The sequence below is a fragment of the Fragaria vesca genome, linkage group LG1, assembly GCF_000184155.1.
Source record: "Fragaria vesca subsp. vesca linkage group LG1, FraVesHawaii_1.0, whole genome shotgun sequence".
Taxonomy (NCBI): domain Eukaryota; kingdom Viridiplantae; phylum Streptophyta; class Magnoliopsida; order Rosales; family Rosaceae; genus Fragaria; species Fragaria vesca.
This window is the reverse complement of record NC_020491.1, coordinates 242,446-261,598: the sequence shown is the minus strand read 5'-3', so window position 1 is coordinate 261,598 and position 19,153 is coordinate 242,446. Positions and strand designations below refer to the sequence as shown.

Below are 19,153 nucleotides of genomic sequence, written 5' to 3'. Positions count from 1 at the left end.
AAAAAAANAAAAAAAAGAACACCCTAAGAGCCTCTTTAACAATGCTAGTATTTTTTAGTTAAATTGTAGTCAAAGTGTTAAAATGTCATTTTGGCTAACGGCTAGCTACTAGCTACTTTAGAAATACGAGTGCATCAATGCTCTCTATTTTAGCTAGCATTACATCAATATTATTCTTTAAATAAAGATTAAATAGTTTAAATATATTTATATATCACGTAAAATATCTTACAAAGAATGTATTAAATTATAGCAGTCTCATATGCGTCATCTCGCTCTCTATATTTAGCTAGCGAGATAGCTAAAAGTCATAATAACTAAACTTTGGCTAGTCTGCTGGAACTCCGAAAATATTATAAAAAAAACTAAACACGCTCTCTAAAATAGCTAAAAGCTAAAATAAAGAGTCTGTTAAAATTGCTCTAAGAGCATCTTTAGCAATGCTAGTCATTTTTAAGTTAAATTTTAGACAAATTAGCTAAAATGTCATTTTAGCTAGCCACTTTAGAAATGTGGCTACATCAATGCTCTCTATTTTTGCTAGCATTACATCAACATTATTCTTCAAATAGAAATTAAATAGTTTAAATATATTTATATATCACATAAAATTTCTTACAAGAAATGTATTAAATTATAGTTAGCCTCATCTAAGTCATCTCGCTCTCTATATTTAGCTAGCAAGATAGCTAAAAGTCATAACAGTTAAACTTTGGCTAGTCTGCTGGAGCTCTAAAAATATCAAGAAAAGTTAAACACGCTCTTTAAAATAGCTAAAAGTTAAAATAAAGAGTCTGTTAAAGTTGCTCTAAGTGCCACAAACATCTTTCATACTCCTGAAGGCATCTAATCTCCCTACATCAATTCTCAATCCTCAACTATATTACAAGGCAAGATCTTGGGGCGGAATGGTGTGGAATTGCCGTGGTATAGTAAATACCGAAACTCAAAAAGCTTTGATCAATTTTGTTTAAGCTCGAAAACCAGCCATCATATTTCTGTCGAAACCCTTGCTCAAAGACCTAATTGATAATCTTGTTCAAAAAACAAAAGGACCTAATTGATAAAGCTTGATCGCGTTCCTGGTTTCAAAGACAAACGTCTGTTTTCCTCATCAATTTGAATAGCAGGTTGTTGCACTCTTGTGGAGTTATGTAGAAGTGCAATCGAGATCGACTCATCAAGTCATCATGATGGATGCAAAATTAAGATCATACAATGGCATGTTAACCGAGCGAGTTTGATGAACATGAAGGGAGGAAAAACTACATGACAATATTATATGAAAGCTCCTTATTCACCGGAGCAAACAGAAGAACAAAGACAACTACGTGTGAATTAAGCTTAGCGAATTACTCATAGCATAGGAGAAATATTGGAAGCACCGCTCAAGTAGGCATTTTCTCTAAAATTAACCTACATTTATGTGATTGTATTCGAGTTTCGTTATCGGAAAAGCCTACCATGCACATAAGCCTTCGGGCAACATGATCATTCTCCTAATATTAGTTTAGACAAACTAGCAAATACAACAAATTTTTGAGGCTAATTAATATTGTATCAACTAGATCCAACAATTGTGTTGCTGTTATTGTTATCGGAGGTATTAGTGTCAGGCGCTCGAGTTGTTTCGACGATTTCGATGAGTTTGGAATCTTGGGGTCTTGTTGAAGATGGCAGTGCTGGTACTGCAGCTGGTTGTTCTTGATCACTGTTTACATCAATAACCCTCTTCATCTCCTTGCTCTTTCCCCATAGCACCATGTATAACCCACATACAATTAAAGTCCCTCCTAATACGCTGTCATAGATCATCACCAATGATCAAGCAAGAACACATTAATACATGTTAATATATTAGTGAAATTTGTTTTTCAAACACTAGCTAGCACGCTTAATATGCAATTTGAAAAAGCTTGCTGCTTACCTTCCCAGGCTTAAGTTTTCATTGAGCAACAAAGAACTAGCAATCGCCACAATCACTAGGCAAAGAGGAGCGAACACTGACACGAACAATGGACCTCGCTTGCGTACACACCAGGAGATCATAACCACCACCATCCCCGAAGCCACAATTCCCTACATCCATTGATCAAACCACAATAATAATTTACATACGCACACTGTCTACAACCATGTAGTTGATTGTTCTTATTGATTGATGATTTTACCGTATATGCAGCGGTAAAAAGCTTGATGTTCCAACCCAATTTCCACCGGCTCCAATCCCTCTCCACGCAGACTGCAAAAATTACCGACTGAATCGATCCCATCACTGACAACAGAGCCGTGCTCGAGTAAGGGCATGGATATCTCTTGCTCATTTTTGCCTGAAACTTCATCCAAGTTATTCAAATGCGCGCAGTCATTATTTCGAAAATCAAACACGTACACCAAACCTAATTGCTACACAATCAAGCTCGATCACCTGAACTATGAGCCACATTGAGTAGGCAACGGCGCTGCCGAAAGCGAAGAAGGCGCCCAGCAAGTGGCTACCGGTGCTTCCATGGGAGGATGACGGCGCCGGGTGGTGTCCTCGGAGAAGGTCAACGTGAACAGACCAGATTGAGAATTCTGGTCCTTTGTAGAAGGTAAAGACCATAGCACCAGCAATACCCACAACGGTTCCCACGAGCTTTGCCTTCCCTGCATGGCTTCCTAGTGTCAACTTCTCCAACCTGGGGTTAATTCATTAATCAACCAACGCATATGCATCCAAATCATGAAAATAAATTAATTCATTTACTAACCTGAAACAGATTGCCGTGATGTAGGTGATGGCTGGAATCAGATTTGCAGCGGCTGCAGAAAATGTTGGTGATGTTAAGGCCAATCCCTTTATGTATAAATTTTGTGACAATGATCCACTGCAATATATATACAGCGTCTAGCTTAGACAACTAATATTGTTGATCAGTTCTACCTAGATTACTAAGTCATGAATTAGTACCCAAATAATCCGCAGAGAAAAGCTTGGAAGAGTACAACTAGAGTAAGTTTGGGCCTGCTGTTCCTGTAAATATATAAAAATTTCAAGAAACCTTTTCTTTTATCAGATTCAAGAATTGTAAGAAACCAAAAAAAATAAAAAATTAACTATGGTTGTAAAGATTTACCTTTCGACTATAAGAGCAAGAGGAATCATAATGGCGGAGGAAAACATGAGACGGTAGGCCACGAGAATATTGAGATTCATTCCAGAGTCTGCTGCAAGTTTGTAGAAGATACCCATTGCTGCATATGCAATCTGAACCGCCACCATCGTCATCACTGGCTTCAGTATTCCATCCACTACACTACTAGGACTGCTAGAAATCTCAGTGCCACCCTGCGGCCCCATATGCACTACTAGCTTTCAAATTCAGATCAGAGAGACAGAGAGGCTTTGGTTAGAGTTTTTGGCCGAGATTGGAGCTGTGTTATAAGCTTTAAGAGATGGTGAGGTCATTATCTGATGCTCTTCAAAAATATATCACTGCTCAACCTGAATTCCATTTTGGCTATAATGTTTGTTGGGTTTTGATGACAATGGATTAATTTAGAGATTCTTAATAAATATGATGATTAATGTCTATGCCATACATGCATCCGTAGGGTAAGAAATTAAAGGTTTCTTTCCTGTGATGAATTTTGAAATTCTAAGAAACCGTATAGGCGTATACACCCTATATGGAAACTTCAAATTAGATGGTTGCATACGAGAAATTTTTAACTGCTATGGGAGGACCACGTGACAGACGTGATCTTACATTCCAATCAAATTTAGACATGTGAATTTTTTACAACTAAAATATTAACTAATATTTTCTATTTTTTGTGAAATGACATTCATGGGTATTTAGCAAGTTCAACCTAGGGTTTAGGGTTTAGAGTTTAGGGTTAGGGTTTAGGGTTAGGGTTTAGGGTATAGGGTTTAAGGGTTAAGGGTTTAGGGATTAGGGTTTAGGGTTTAAAAAACAACATAAAACCCAAACTAGTCTTTGACAAAATAGCTGAAATGATTTTTCATGAAGAAAATCCACATGTCTAAATTTAATTGGAATGCAGGACCACGTCAGACTGCCACATGGTCCTCCCGTAACACTGAAAAATTTCTCGTTGCAACATACGGAGAAATTTTTCAATGCTCCCGAATGACTACGTGATAGTCTGACGTGGTCCTCCCTTACCAATTAAATTTTAACACGTAGATTTATTACAACTAAAATATAAACTAAGGTTTTCTATATTTTGTGAAATGACCGTTACGGGTCTTTTATGAGTTTGGCCTAGGGTTTAGGGTATAAGATTTAGGGGTTAGGGTATAGGGTATATGGTTAGGGTATAAGGTTTAGGGTATAGGGTTTAGGGTTTAGGGTTTAGGGTTTAGGGTTTAGGGTTTAGGGTTTAGGGTTTAGGATTTAAAAAATCAACAAGAAACTCAAAATGATCTTTGACAAAATCGCTAAAATAGTTTTTCATCATGAAAATCCACATGTCAAAATTTGAATGGAATGGAGGACCACGTCAGACTGTCACGTGGTCCTTCGGGAGCACTGAAAAATTTCTCGTTGCATACGCCACTCTAATATCAATTGACAACAATTCCAAGTTTAGGTTCCTTGGATCTTCTCGGACATCATCTATATACAGTACATATTCTTCATCCGAATGAAGGCAAGTTTGTTTTTTTTTAGTGATTTCATTCATGACAAAGCTCAGAGTGACTCATGAATTAAATGATATTACATATGTTTTCAAACGTACATTGATAGTAGAATATGACCAAGAGCTGCAACAAGGGAGTGAACACCCTTTGGGTGCCGGTCTTTATTAGTGTTTCGTGGATCTCACTTTTTTTTTTTTTTGTAAGAAATAAATTTATGAATGAGTATGAATATCATACATGAGGGCATCCTGAACAAACTCAGGAGTTGTAGTGAACCATTATTTTCATATCCAAAATTGGCAAACCTGTGAGCTACCACATTAGCTAGTTCGTGGATCTCACCTTCCTTTCCCTTCAACTAGTTTTTCTGATCGAGTTCTCTTTTCTTTTCTTTTTTTGATTACAAAATAACAACTACAAGGAACCCCTCTATTACAACCTAAGGCCAAGCAATCAAAACGTAAAGTTGTTCTAATGACGACTCTATTTGCTTTGTCACATCGGTGACATAATGAAAAGATAGCTAGATACGTAACACGATCGATCACATATCCTAATGTCTAATATTGCAGCTTTCTTACTATATATGTTGCCGCAGGAAAATAAAGCCGACAACGTACATTTAGTTTCATCCTGCCACTAAGAGGTTGCGCCTATTTGACTAAGCAAACTATGCGTCGCCACTACCAGGACAAGCACTTTAGCCGACGAAAAATTTTCGTTGGCCTGTTAGCTTAATTCGTTGGCTAAGATTTCGTCGGGAAAAAGTCGTCTGTGATGACTTTAGCCGACGAAAAAAAAAATTTCATTGGCTATAGTCCCGCAGTTTAGCCGACGAAAAACATGTCGTCGGTTTTTATTACAGACTTTAGCCGACGAAACAATTAAGATATTCGTCGGCTAAAGTCTATAATAAAATTTTTTTTCCCAGACTATAACCGAAGAAATATAGTATGTTTCGTCAGCTAAACCTTATAAAAAAATTTAAGAAATAACTATAGCCGACGAAATATAGTCTGTTTCGTCGGCTAAACCTTATAAAAAATTTTGAAAAATAACTATATCCGACAAAATATAGTCTGTTTCATCAGCTAAACCTTATAAAAAAATTAAAAAAATAACTATAGCCGACGAAATATGCCATAATTCGTCGGCTAAACCTTATAAAAAATTTAAAAATACTATAGCCGACGAATAAACCTTTAAATATCGTCGGCTAAAGTTGCTGGTTTTTGAAAAAAAAAAACTGCAGAAACTTTCGGCCACCTCCAATCACCACCAAAATTTAACAGAATCTTTCTCTCAACATTTCGAACAACTATCTAGAAGAAGTCGAAGCCCAATTCTAAGCCTAAACAGGTTAATTGAATCAAAATATAAAAATCCCCAATTTTAAACCCTAAAAACTTCAAATCTTCGATTCTCCTCACACACACCGAATCGAGCTACCAAATTCTAGGGGAATGTAGTACTAATCAAACTCAACTTATCCATATATAGAACTCACCAAATGGTGACCTGAGGAAGGAGAAATTCCGATCGACACCGAATCCTAACCGGCGGAGTTTTGGAGCTCGATTTATCTCTCATGGCAGCGCCACTCGATGCACCACCTGTCCAGCAATGAAGTAGAGACGACGGCGAAGCTTTTGGGACAAGTGTGGCGGTCTCCGGTGGCTTGACGGCGGAGCTAGGCCGAGAAGAAAATTTGGCAGGCGAAATAGACTTCTTACCATCCACCTACGGTAAAACTCCTATATAAAGAACTTTAGCCGACGAAATTCTTTATTTTCGTCGGCTAAACTCTTTTGAAAATTTTGAAAATTTTGGTTGAAAATTTTGAAAATTTTGGTTGAAAATTTTGAAAATTTTGGTTGAAAATTTTGAAAATTTTGAAAATTTTTCGACTTTAGCCGACGACTTTTCATATATTTTCATCGGCTACAGTCCTTTGAAAATTTTCCTCCAAATTTGGTTTACCGCCCAAAATTTTTTGACCTTAGCCGACAACTTTTTTAATATCTCGTCGGCTAAAGTCTATAAATTCACGAAAACGCTCATATCTCCCTCTATATTACGTAGTTTAGTCAAACCTTCCACAAGAAAAACTTTCACGTAGATGAGACACAACCGCTTATATAAAATTTTTGAGAAATTTACCTTCCGAGGATAGGGCTCCCCATAGGGAATACTAACGGTAAATAGGGTTGACCGCTACTATCGGCACCGAGACTTTACCCGATTTACGTGATTTTTGAACCATAGCCGTATTTCACCATTCTGAACACATCTTATTTCACGAGATTTTTGATAATTTTGCTTCCTATATAGAGTTGGTTCATAAAATTGTATAACCTACTAAACAAGTTATATAACATTAGTAGACACGTTGTGATTCCGATGACTAAAATTCACAAACCAAAATTCGACCGTCAGATATGATCATTATGATGAAAGATGTCTATGATAAAAAATTCAACTGGATCCGACAACGTTAAGGACTCGATCGAAACGGTCAACCCTAATCTATTGTCACTTATCACACGAAAATGCTTATATCTCCCTCTATATTACGTGGTTTGGTCAAACCTTCCACACAAAAAACTCTCACGTAGATGAGACGCAACTGCCCATGTAAAAATTTTGAGACATTTACCTTCTGACGATAGGGCTCCCCATAAGGAATAATAACGGTAAATAGTACACGTGATTCCGATTACTAAAATTTACAAACCAAAATTCGACCGTCATATATGATCATTATGACGAAAGATGTCTATGGTAAAAAATTCAACTAGATTCGACAACGTTAAGGGCTCGATCAAAACGGTCAACTCTAATCGGAAATAAGAAAACTGCATTTTGAAGCCCTAAACGGACTCGGATGGCCAAAAAGGCCCATACATCATGGCAATAGCGATGAGTTTGACTCGTAGAGCCGTTACGCTTCCGGAAATGTATCACAATAGTCAATCGGATACCAAAAACCAAATCTGCAGCATAGTGAATAATACGAGTAAATTGCATTGACCGCAACTATCGGCACCGAAACTTTACCGGAATACCGTGATTTTTCAATTGTAGACGTATTTCACCATTCTGGTCATATCTTATTTCACGACTTTTTTGCGTTTGAAGGTTCTATATATAGTTTTTCCCAGATGAGTTGTTGTTCAGATCTGCAAATATAAGACACTTTAGCCGACGAAATTAAGGCACTTTAGCCGACGAAATTATATTTTTCGTCGGCTAAACTTTTAAAAATTTCGTCGGCTAAAATTCACAGACTATAGCCAACGAAAAAAATTATTCAGACGACAAAATTTTAATTTTGTCGGCTAAAGTTGACCATAGCCGACGAAAATTTTTAATTAGCCGACGAAATTTCCGGCTAAAGTCCACTTTAGCCGACAAAAAAATAATTCGTCGACCTGGTTTTTTTATTTTCGTCGACTAAAGTCTTTCTTCTGGTAATGCGCCTACCTAGAGCAGAAAAGACACATGAGGTGCATAGAGTCGTAACTAGCTAGCAATAAAATACAAAATAGCAGAAAAATTAAACATAAATATAAAAAGGATCTAGAGCCTAGAAAGCCTAGGCCCAGACCCAACTCTTATTGAGCCCAAGCCCAATTAAAAAGGTGTAGCAAGCCTTGTGTCGCCATCCAGTGGCCACTTCTCGAGGCATCAGACCACCATCAGCAACACCACCTTTACCCACCCTCCGCCAGCCAGCCCCTCTTTTCCTCTTCAAATCAGACCCAAATCGGATCGGTTTAAACTGATCCGATCTAGAACCAGTGCATTTCGACGAAGCCGTCGCCCGACCACCATCCTCAAATGATATTTGGTTACGGCGCATCTCCTCATATCACCCACCTATCCAACCTCGCTCCTCCCCATGGCAAGGCGTCACCGTCCCCGACTTCCAACAGTCCCGCGGCTCGTCACTATTGACTTCTCTCAACGTGATGAACAGAAACCTTGCAGCCCCACACCTTTCTCGTAGACCGAGCTAGTCACCACCGAGCACAGGGTCCCTTGTAGCCCGCTCGACGACAATGCCATGACGGTGTGCCACCGAACATGGTAGCTTGTCTCCCTTGACGGACAGAAGCGCTGCTTAGGGTTTTAGAAAAGTCTCCCCCTAGTATCGACTTCTCTCCATGCCATACTCTTTCATTCCTTTGAAGGCTCTATTAAACGCAAACAAAAATATCATCTGCTAGGGTTTAGGCCACTAGCAAGCTCTCCATTTAGGCTTTTAATTATAACCTAACTATCACACCGCTTCTTACACTGCTTTCTTTTGTCAACCACCAACATGTCCTTTACCATCGATGTCGCCACAACTAGTTTTAAGGCTTCACTAGCCTTAGTATTTTTAAGCTTGTCTTATGCCACTAAACGCAGGTGTTTTTGAAGACAAAATGAAATGGTCAAACCATCTCTTGTACATGAATGATTTACATCTCTCACCTGGAACAAGACGAAGAAATCCGCCCTAACGCAAGAGTGTATTCCCTTGAAAAACCCTTGACGATAAAGAAGTTCACAAACCTGGATCTGCAGGCACACTTCAAACGTTTATTGATTTTATTTCGAACCTTTAAGGTTCATGTGAGATCAGGCCTTTTTGTTTTCAAGTTCGACTTGCTTGGAGATCAAAACAAGGTCTTTTGGGGAGGACCATAATATTATCTAAGAGCCCCAGTGATTTTCCAAGAGCACGATGTCCTCAAGCCATTCACTTCTATACCAATGAACTTGCTGCAATTCTAGGTTGCTCTTTTGGGATTATCCTATCGAAACTGTTTCTTCCCAAAATCGGGACTATTCTCTTTGATAAAAACGCATTTGCACTACATATAATGCCAAAAAAGCTTCCTTGATTTTTAATGCCCCAAGCTCTTTTCCATGTAAAACCGCCCAAACGAGTTTTTATCAAAGAAAACAATTCCGGTTTTGGGAAGAAACAGAGGGCAATACTACGCGTGGGATTTTGGTATATTTCATTAGTAAAAAATGTTATATAAGTTGTAGAAACCTATGTGTGTACTAATGAACGCCTTTTTGCAGATGAACGCCTTTTTGCAGCTATGTAACATATTTGTGTTCGAATTACTAGACCTTTAGAAATACCTAGGATAGTCAAAAATGTCACATTAGTGGTGGAAACCTATATGCGTACTGATGAATGCAAAACAACCTTTCACACAGATTTTAATCCGTGAAAAATATGTCTTCACTACAACAATATGGAGCAAAAGCCACACACCTTAAGTGTGACAAATGAGAGTTAGTGTGGGTATTGGTAGAGTATGAGGGAAAATGCCACACATAAGGTGATTAGCAACACCCCTAAAGCCACACACCTTGTGTGGCCTTTGCTCCATATTGTTGTAGTGCTTATTCACATGGATATCAGTGTGTTAAAGCTATTACTCACAATACACTTACGAATTATTTATCCGTGCTCCCTGAAAAAAGAGGGTGGGGGGGGGGGGGGGGGGGGGGGGGGGGCTAATGCTCATTGCACACAGATTTTAAAGTTTGTGTCAATTGTTGACGTGGGACCTAATGATTTTGTATAAATATAATTGATCATAAAGTATGAAATTTGTGTGAAAAACTTTCTAACTCACACGGATTTATGTGTGAAGTCGTGAATCTTAACCCTTAGTAAATTTCGTGTGAAAACATCTCTCACATATTTCAATGTGGAATAGTGAGATCATTTAAAAAAAAAATTCTGCAAATTATTCAAGAAATACATTTGGAATCAATTTTTTCCATAACATTTCAACAATTTATGTAAATACTTGCAACCCACTGAAGATACAAACAATGGTTATTACACGCATGATAAATCCAAGCATAATTCTTTGCAACTCTAGCACTTTTCACAAATTTGCTGGTTTGCAAAAGAATTGTCAAAAGGATTGATGAAACATAGTTAAATGAGCTGCAAACACAGGTAGAGAAAGAAGAGCATTGAATGAAAATGACGAATATAAAATCGATCATAGAAATTAGCAAACTCAAAAGAGTGCCTACCCAAAACATGTCCAAGTCCTGCTCAGTCGATGAAGGTTTGGAAGCTAAACTCTACTTGTTTGTTTCCCTTCCTTACATTAGAGACAGAGAATTCGTGAGGGAGAAATATAGAAAAAGAGATATGACTGCAAGTTTAAAAAAAATGAGTGGTACTTGAAACCAAATTCAATTTACTGAGCCACATGACTGCAGTTTGGTGGATGAGTGAGCCTCCACTTCGACACAGAGCAATTTACGTGTCACCCTCTATACATACACAAGTTACCAAAACAATCCTTTGAGCCTCCACCCTACTTACAGGTTAAAGCCTGCCTAGCATAGCGAAACCTGCCTAGCATGTTTTCACTAAACCTTTTCATGCTCAGCTTCCTCACCATTTTCACCATAAACCCTACTCTCTCCATTGATTTAGGTAATGAATTCTCAATCCTCAGCTTCGATTTTGATGACTTATATGGAGACTACTCGCCTCCATCGCCGCTGCCAAGTTTGCAAATTCTAATCCAATAACGATAAATACCCATTCAAGAAAAAAGAGATTGGTGATGAGATTGAGCTTCAATGTGGACGAAACGCATTAAAATAACCCATTCCAGCCATTAATCACAATTTGCACCAACACTAAAGAGGGTGATTTCGTACCTTTTCAATATCTCTCCTCTATGTGTAAAACTTGGCTGAGAAAAAATAAAGGGGTGAAACATACGGTACTTCAAACAAGCGAAGGAGATGGAAGAACTAATCGACGCAAGAATTGCATCCACGTTGCCATGCAGGAATTGCATTAGATGAGAGATGAAATCAGAAGTTACCCAGCAAGAACAATGATGAGCAATTGTTTTAGATAGTTAAGCAAGAGGATGATGAACAAGAGAGATAATTTGATGAATAGAGGGCAAATCAGACTTTTTTGTCTTATCGAACGCACATGATAATTGTAGGAGACATAACAGAAATTAACGGCAGATACTACATATATAGGAAAAACAAAGTCTGGGTACTACATTAATAACATTGTAAGCCCATGTACTATAATGTAAGTCACCCAAATCTACAGACATCATTGGTGCAAATCTTTTTTTTTTTATTTTTTGGGGAGAAATGTGTGATTATGCATTTATGCTAGTAAAAAGTAGAGCCGATTAGGGTATCTTCTAAATCTCTCTGTTCCCGCCCCCTGGTCCCGCCCCCTGGTCCCGCGTCCCAAATCCCTCTCTCTTTTGAAGCTCTCTTCTGTTTCAGTCACTCATCAATGGAAAATGTGAAGGTCCTCACAATCGCAGAGTTACTCCAACGCGGCCGTTGCCTCACCGGAGCCTCCTCTTTCGGTACCCCTTCAATTGCTCCCAATTCAAACCAAACCTCAAACCCCTCCATTTCTCCCACCCACTCAAACCCTAACCCTAATTCCACCACCAAGGTCCTCCCTTCTCTCCACCATTTCGCCCTCCTCATCGGAACCGTAACCCTCCCCACCGCCACCACCGCTTCCGCTCCAGACGCCGCCGCCGCCGCCGCTCCTCGATGCTCCTACAACACTTGCTTCCAATTCTCCGACGAATCCGCCGCCTCGATCTGCTGCGACGTTCTCGATTTCGATGCTCGGATTCTCGGCAAGAGAATCAACGTTCTTGCTTGGAATTTCATTCCAATGAAACGTGGCGGTGGGTTCTTAGAGATTGTCAGATGGGGGTTTCGAGATTCGATCACCGGAGTTCTTCGGTGTTCGAATATCATTTCAATTGATTTAGGCCCTTCTGGTGTTGTTGAAAGCAGTTGCAAGGCTCGTCATGGTGTTTTTGGCGCGGTGGAGTCGGTTAGTCCTTTGTCCATTGTTTCCTGTAGAACAGGTGATAGCAATTCGAAGAGCAATGCGGCTTTGGATTCAGGCCCTCCAACAAGCCTTCGCGGCTTCTTGGTCCAATTTATGGTCTGCGAGTGTAGATCGTGTAGCTCAAAGGAGTCACTTATGGTTTTGAGGGATTTAATTCAAGAAAAAGATGCTCATTCGTTTACCAAACCAGTGTTTGTGTATTGTTGTGGTTCTGCTTCATCGTGGCATCCTGTGTTTACAAAACTAGTGGGAAATATTGTTGCTTTATCAGGCTTGAAAAAGAAGTTGGTTTATATAGGAAAGGAAGAGTCTAAAGTAATGTGTGTCACTACAGGAAATTCTGCCTTACATTTGAGCAGATTGTCCAGGAAATGGACGCCGAAAGTTAAAGTAGTTAGAAAGGGGAATGGGGAAGTTGGTACATATAGAGGGATAGTTAGAGGAGTGTATATGCAAGGAATGCTTGTGGAATTGGACAATGAGGTGTGGCTTATGCTAACTGATCAACTGCTTACTCCACCACATAGTCTTAGGACGGGCGCTCTTGTGAGTCGTATAATTTTGATAATCCGGTCTTCAAGTTTTCGCCTTTACTACTTTTTGAAGTCTTTTGATTTGGATTTTTTGTTTCTGTTGCTAGGTTTCTGTGAGAAATGCCCATTTTGTGAATCCAAGATTCTCTTGGACAAGAAGAATGCTTATACTTGGTGCTTGCTTTAGGACCAATGTAATTGTGGAATCCTTCTCACCAATAGAAACTCGGTAAAACATGTATTTTCAATTGCAATTAGAATTGTCAATTATGGCCTTTTGTCAGTGACTTGGGAAAAAAATTTGTACTACTGACTTATGGATAGTAAATTTGGATTCCTCTCACTGTAATGCTATTCTAATGCTATTCTATTATATCCAGACATAAATTCACTTGTATGCTGCAGGTGTCATATAGCTTCACAATCACAGAGTTCGTTGCGGAAGTTCATCGAGTCCTTAGCATTTTCTTCCAGATTATGGTATTGGTTTCTCAGTTAACTCAATTGGGTTTTGGATTGGATTTATCTGGTTTATTTATAATCTTTAGAAGATGAATTTTTCAGTTAGTTTATTTAGCTGGATTGTTGGGTTTCAGGGTATTGCTGGTTGCCTCGTATTTCCGGAAAAAGTTTGCTGGTATCTTATCTGAGAAGGAAATTTTGGGCTCAAAACATGTAAATTACTTTTTTATGAAACCTTATTTTTTTACTTGTAGTACAGTTTTTATTTGTTTTTCTGATAAGTTAATTTGGACGGTTGCAAGGTGCTACCAGAAGGGAGGATTAGTTGAGATGTATGCTGTTTCACAAATGCCTTCGTCAAAGCATCAAACTCGGGTAATTTGGTTTTTCTTTTGGATAGTCCTTTTCTTGTTGTACTTTTCTTTCATATGTTTATATAGTTTCTTTTTGCAGCCGGGAGTATTCATGGAATTTTGCAAGCATGATTCCTGTGGCTGTGGTTGTGAGCCATACATGGATAATCTGACTCTGGTACATCAGGCCAGGATACTCTATGTGATCTTGTCTTTTTTTACTGTTTTACATCAGCTCTTTATAATTGGTATAATGTCTTTAATTTCTATGGCTGTTTATGGTCAGTTGAGTACTAAACTCCTTTTCTTTATTTATTTCAGGCAATCCCCTTGTCTCTTTTCATATGTCACTGTGAGCCCACTTGGATGAGGACACTAAACCTGGAAGGTAACAGTAGAAAATTGCATGATGACAAACAGTTCAGCGTATGTGAAGGGAGATCTTATGTTCAGTCAATTAGAAAGATCTTTTCAAGTGAAGATATAGGCATAACACTGATCGGAAGTTTGAAGGTTATTGGTTTTGTTAATGGCTATCTTTTTGTTGAAATAGTTTTCTGTATAGTGCCATAGTCCTATAGAGCTTGTCGTAATTCAACAGCTCAATCTGAGTAATGCTCATCTATTTCCTTTTATTTTAAAGTACTGTAGTTTATTACTTGATTTATCCACCTCTGTATGTTGATGATATACAGACTTCTCCATCCGGAAGACTGCAGTTTGTTGATGCAACTGGTAGCATTGATGTTCTAGTACCAGACCTTCCATCAACTTGGGATGCCACCAAAATAATAAAGGTCATGTCTGACAATAATACTACTTGGAATTGATTTATATGTCACATATGTCCTTTGTATCTCTGGACTCACTTGGCAATTTTGGCTTTCTAGGTAGTTGACTACCGTGTAATTATAGAAGGCATGCCTGGGTTTGTGGATTCGGAAGGATTGCTTGAATATGATTTGTTCTCGACCCGAACTATCTTTGATTTTGTACCATTGGCAACAAAGGCAAATTTAACAGTTTGTGTTTACTTTCGCCTGAGAAGTCAGTTGTGCAGAAATCTTTGCTTTTATCCATGCACTGGATTGGGAGAAGATTTGAAGAAATTTGAAAGTGGAACATTTCACCTGTTATTGATTACCCACAAATTTCCTGCGCTACAGAAGGTATACTCCTGCTTTATTGCTTAAGAACTATCTTTTTACTTCATATGTTCATGACCAGTTTCATTGTTATTTATCAGTTTCAAGGTGATGCTTTAATAACAAGCTCATCAAGCTTGTTTGTTGAGGCTATAATCTTGCCATGGAATTTATCTGTTGCTGGAAACAATGCTATTTCATGTCAAACTGGGGCAGTTGGGGATGATCCAAAGAATTCCATGGAATTTTGTGCTGTTGGATGTTACTTGAAGAATGGTTCTTTCAAGAGACGGAAGGTTAGTGATTTATCAAGGAAGGAACTAACTTCGGGTTCAATGGACTGTTCCTGTGAGGCTATCGGAAGATTGAATCCTTGTTCCAAGTCTTACATTGAATCCAGTGAGGATAGAACATATAGCAACTTGAGTTCTCATGGAATATCTTGTTTGGCTATAATTAGTGGAGTTACTCGTTCAGTTATCTTGCACTGTACAAAAGCCAAATTAAATAGTGGTGGCTTTAGTGGTCCTAGTGGGGAGAAGATATTACTCGAGTTCAAGTCTGACAGCTTTTATAAGTATCAGGTGTGTTAGCTTTCTCTTTTTTGGAATTAGTACATGGCTTAGGGGGATAACTATTTCTGTAAATAATCTGTTTTCTTTCATATTCATTGCAGCTTTTGCAGATTGGTTGTTATTATATCACAAAGCATGATAGAGAAGATTCTTTTTGTAATCTAAAGGGCTCTGACTATTTCATTGGTAAAAAGATTCTCATCCCTTCCACAACTCACATGTGGAGCCTTTCATTTGGCACAGATGGGGTTTGTCAGAATAATAGTTCATCAAAGTGTATTCCATTGGATGATTCTTTTAGAAGTGACGAGCTACTATCTGGATACCATAAGGAAGCGCTTCTTCAGACGTCCAATAGAAATTTGTCTGAAACCTCTTCAGACATGTCTCTTTGTCTGTCTGCAAATGTATTAGGTCTTGGAGAGCTACACCTAAAGGAATTGAAAGAAAGCCTGATCAAGCCAGTTGTGACACCTAAAGACATTCCAAATATCTCTTCATGCATTAGTCCTGTTATTCCTGTGCCTCCACTATCCACTGCATCTAACATGTTTCCTGAGGGAAATCTAATATCTGTGTGTGGACATGTGGTTGCGGTTCATAGCATTGAGGACAATTCTGTTGATCCATATTTAAACCGTCAAAACCTTCGTGATCCTCTTGAGCTGAGATTCTCACCAAGGGCAACAAGCAGTTGCATTCACGTGGTGGTGGATCATCAGATTGTAATTCTCATATCTGTTTTTTTCTTTCTTGTTGCATGTCTTACAGATGCCAATAGATATATATTGATCTCATAGGATCATTTTTCTCAAATAGATAAAGCTATCTGGGACTTTGCGCGCAAATGAACTCCCGGTCGGATTTGGACCTGGTGTGGATGCGACGTTTTATCGGATTCTTGCATTGCGGTATGCACATTCTTCTCCTTCTGTCACTCTGTTTCTTCTTTTTAGAATTCTTGCTCTCATGTGTAATAGGATAGTGTGATATTGTCTTTAATGCTTATGGTACTAGCTCTTTAATAGATTATATATATATAAATATACAATCCGTTTCAGGTGCGGACGTCCGCACCAAAGTTTTTGGTGCGGATTTCCATTTTCTGCACCACTTCCCGATCGAATTTCCTCAAACTTCCTTCTAGACATATCTAGATCATCTCTGCAAATTTTCAGCCAATTTGGTAATCGTTAAGGCCCTCAAACTTGCGTTTTTCTGTTATATACCTGAACCGGACAGAATACAGGCCGTCGATTTGTTTTTCGATTTTGAGGGCCTTAACGATCACCAAATTGGCTGAAATTTTGCAGAGATGATCTACACAAGATGATCTAGATATGTCTAGAAGGAAGTTTGAGGAAATTCGATCGGGAAGTGATGCAAAAATGGAAATCTGCACCAAAACTTTGGTGCGGACGTCCGCACCTGATAAGCATTGTGTGTGTATATATATATATAGAGGCCGGATATGAAGCGCACGGAGCTCCGTCCGGCGCCGACGACAGCGCGCTTCCACCCCAGCGGACTCCAGCAGCATCCCCGATCACTTTCCCTCCCCGGCGAGTCCGCCGAATTCCAGTTTTCCGGTGAGATCACTCAAAACTTCAAATAAAGTCGATCTCACCGGAAACTGGAATTCGGCGGCCTCGCCGGGGTTCGGCGGGGAGGGAAAGTGATCGGGGATGCTGCTGGAGTCCGCTGGGGTGGAGGCGCGCCGTCGTCGGCGCCTGACGGTGGCGAACGGAGCTTCATGCGCACTATGGACCTGCGCTCCACATCGTTTCCGTATATATATATATATATTTTTTTATTTTTTTTCATTCCGAAGATGTAACAGATAATTATAAGTTTTCAGCTTTCATATTATTTAGGAAACTTTTGTTTGGAGTCTTATTAATAAATGAACTTTGACAAAGGCTGTTTTTGTCCTCCATATGTTGGTTGCTAGAACTCCATCTGGTTGACAATGCCATGGTCTTTGTTTACTTCTAAAGTACATTTCATTTGGGAAGAGAATTTCCTAGCGGAATCTATCAGCTGAATTGGAAGCTGTTGGTATATGTTAAATTATTGCTTGATGTCTATCCTTTGGTTTTCAGGGAGCAGAAAAGATGGATCTTGACATCTGTATCATTTATTACAATCCATTCCGTCAGCAGAGTCAATGATTCATGTGCTGTCAATTGCTCTAATCCTGCTTCAGACATGTCCAATGCTTCCCCCCAAGAGATCATATGCTCAGGGTTAATATCTGAATTGGTTCAGTGTTTGGACTTCAAGCCAATGCTGTTGCACTGCAGGGTGAGTTCTGTAGATTTGATTTTTTTTATTAGAATTTTTTAGTAGCAGCCAAGCAAATTACTATTCTTTTCTGTACCTTTAATCCTTTTCCTAGAGGGATGAAGCTTCTTCTTCACTTATCAATATTGCAATTCTATAGGTTGTTGCTCTACATTTCCTGGTTCTAGAGAAGAAAAGTAGAAATGTCAATTATCAACTAAAGAATCACCTGAGGCAGCATCTTGTTGACATCCCGCTTGCTGGCTTTGTGCTAGGTAATGTATTGATTTATTTCAGAAAGATTATTATGGAATTTTCTTAGGTTTGTGAGAGCATGTAAAAGAATATGAAAGTTTTGCTTTATCTGTCTCTAAGAAAACTGAATGTGATTAATTTTCTATATGGATGAAGTCCAACACTATATCCCATAAATGGAAATAGCAATGCTGGTTTTACAAAATCTGATGTGGTGGCTAACACGGGAATGTCCGTGTTAAACTATTGGAATGAACTGATGGCACTTGGCTTGAAACACATGGCATGCTATCTAAGTGGACTTGTCAATTTGTAAACTAGTTTTCTATTATTTATATATAGTTTGAAGGCCTCACCAATAACATTAAATGTAGAATCCTACCTGTTGAGTACCATCTCTCCCTTTTGTTTCATCTGCACTGCAATGTTTTTCTTTGTAAATATATATGTTTCTAGATGACGGCAAAGTCTTTGTAAAACTGTAAAGCCATGTTTTATATATTAACACATGCGGAAAATGTATGCATAATGCAGTTGGTGCTACTTTTCTAGTCAGTATTAACAAAATGTTAGCCAGATGGGGACTATCTTCAACACTAGGAAGCAGGCTACTTGCTTGGTGGGAATTGGTTGCTATTGTACTCCTTGTTGCCTTAGTTGATATTATTTCAACCTCTACCTTTTGTGCAGATGATGGTTCTTCTCCATGCTGTTGTTGGGCTAATGATGAAAGAGCAGCAACCTTGCTGAGGCTGTATGAAGAATTCCCACAGTCAGCTTCTGAAAATAGTGACTGGACCTTAAAGTGGACCAGAAAGAACAATAATGCATGGTGTTCCACAATCTATCATCTTGAGAGAATTTTAAATAATCATCATCGGATTGTTGTGAGGAACTACGGATCAATGTTTGATTCGTCTTATCAAGATCTTGCTGTGTCTGTGAGTTCAGATAATGCCCTCAATAGCTATGATGAAAACCTTTTGAAGTCTATAGTCTTCAATG

At 38.7% G+C, this 19,153-nt stretch overlaps 2 protein-coding genes across 2 annotated transcripts in view; one reads left to right on the top strand and one right to left on the bottom strand.

Moving 5' to 3' along the window:
* Positions 1-1,560: 1,560 nt before the first annotated feature.
* LOC101302112 (auxin-induced protein 5NG4-like) lies at positions 1,561-3,343 on the bottom strand. The gene is made up of 7 exons (XM_004288629.1): positions 3,120-3,343; positions 2,954-3,016; positions 2,754-2,870; positions 2,429-2,681; positions 2,172-2,330; positions 1,928-2,079; positions 1,561-1,801 (listed from the first exon to the last, which is right to left on the bottom strand). The coding sequence occupies exons 1-7, from the start codon at positions 3,341-3,343 to the stop codon at positions 1,561-1,563; spliced, it is 1,209 nt and encodes a 402-aa protein (XP_004288677.1).
* Positions 3,344-11,960: 8,617 nt separating this feature from the next.
* The window catches only part of LOC101301820 (CST complex subunit CTC1-like), a 7,754-nt gene continuing 561 nt past the window's right edge, over positions 11,961-19,153 (top strand). Inside the window, exons 1-14 of the mRNA XM_004288628.1 lie at positions 11,961-13,088; positions 13,183-13,304; positions 13,481-13,555; positions 13,672-13,750; positions 13,991-14,068; positions 14,212-14,316; positions 14,586-14,687; positions 14,781-15,059; positions 15,137-15,619; positions 15,712-16,335; positions 16,430-16,521; positions 17,713-17,914; positions 18,054-18,168; positions 18,839-19,152. Coding sequence (XP_004288676.1) covers positions 11,961-13,088; positions 13,183-13,304; positions 13,481-13,555; positions 13,672-13,750; positions 13,991-14,068; positions 14,212-14,316; positions 14,586-14,687; positions 14,781-15,059; positions 15,137-15,619; positions 15,712-16,335; positions 16,430-16,521; positions 17,713-17,914; positions 18,054-18,168; positions 18,839-19,152 — 3,798 coding nt within the window. The remainder of the gene's footprint in view (positions 13,089-13,182; positions 13,305-13,480; positions 13,556-13,671; positions 13,751-13,990; positions 14,069-14,211; positions 14,317-14,585; positions 14,688-14,780; positions 15,060-15,136; positions 15,620-15,711; positions 16,336-16,429; positions 16,522-17,712; positions 17,915-18,053; positions 18,169-18,838; position 19,153) is intronic.

Coding starts and splice junctions, on each gene's coding strand:
- LOC101302112 (XM_004288629.1), bottom strand. CDS start 3,343: ATGGGGCCGCAGGGTGGCACTGAGATTTCTAGCAGTCCTAGTAGTGTA. Junction 3,017..3,119: donor CTTGCTCTTATAGTCGAAAG/GTAAATCTTTAC, acceptor ATATATTTACAG/GAACAGCAGGCCCAAACTTA. Junction 2,682..2,753: donor ATCACGGCAATCTGTTTCAG/GTTAGTAAATGA, acceptor AATTAACCCCAG/GTTGGAGAAGTTGACACTAG.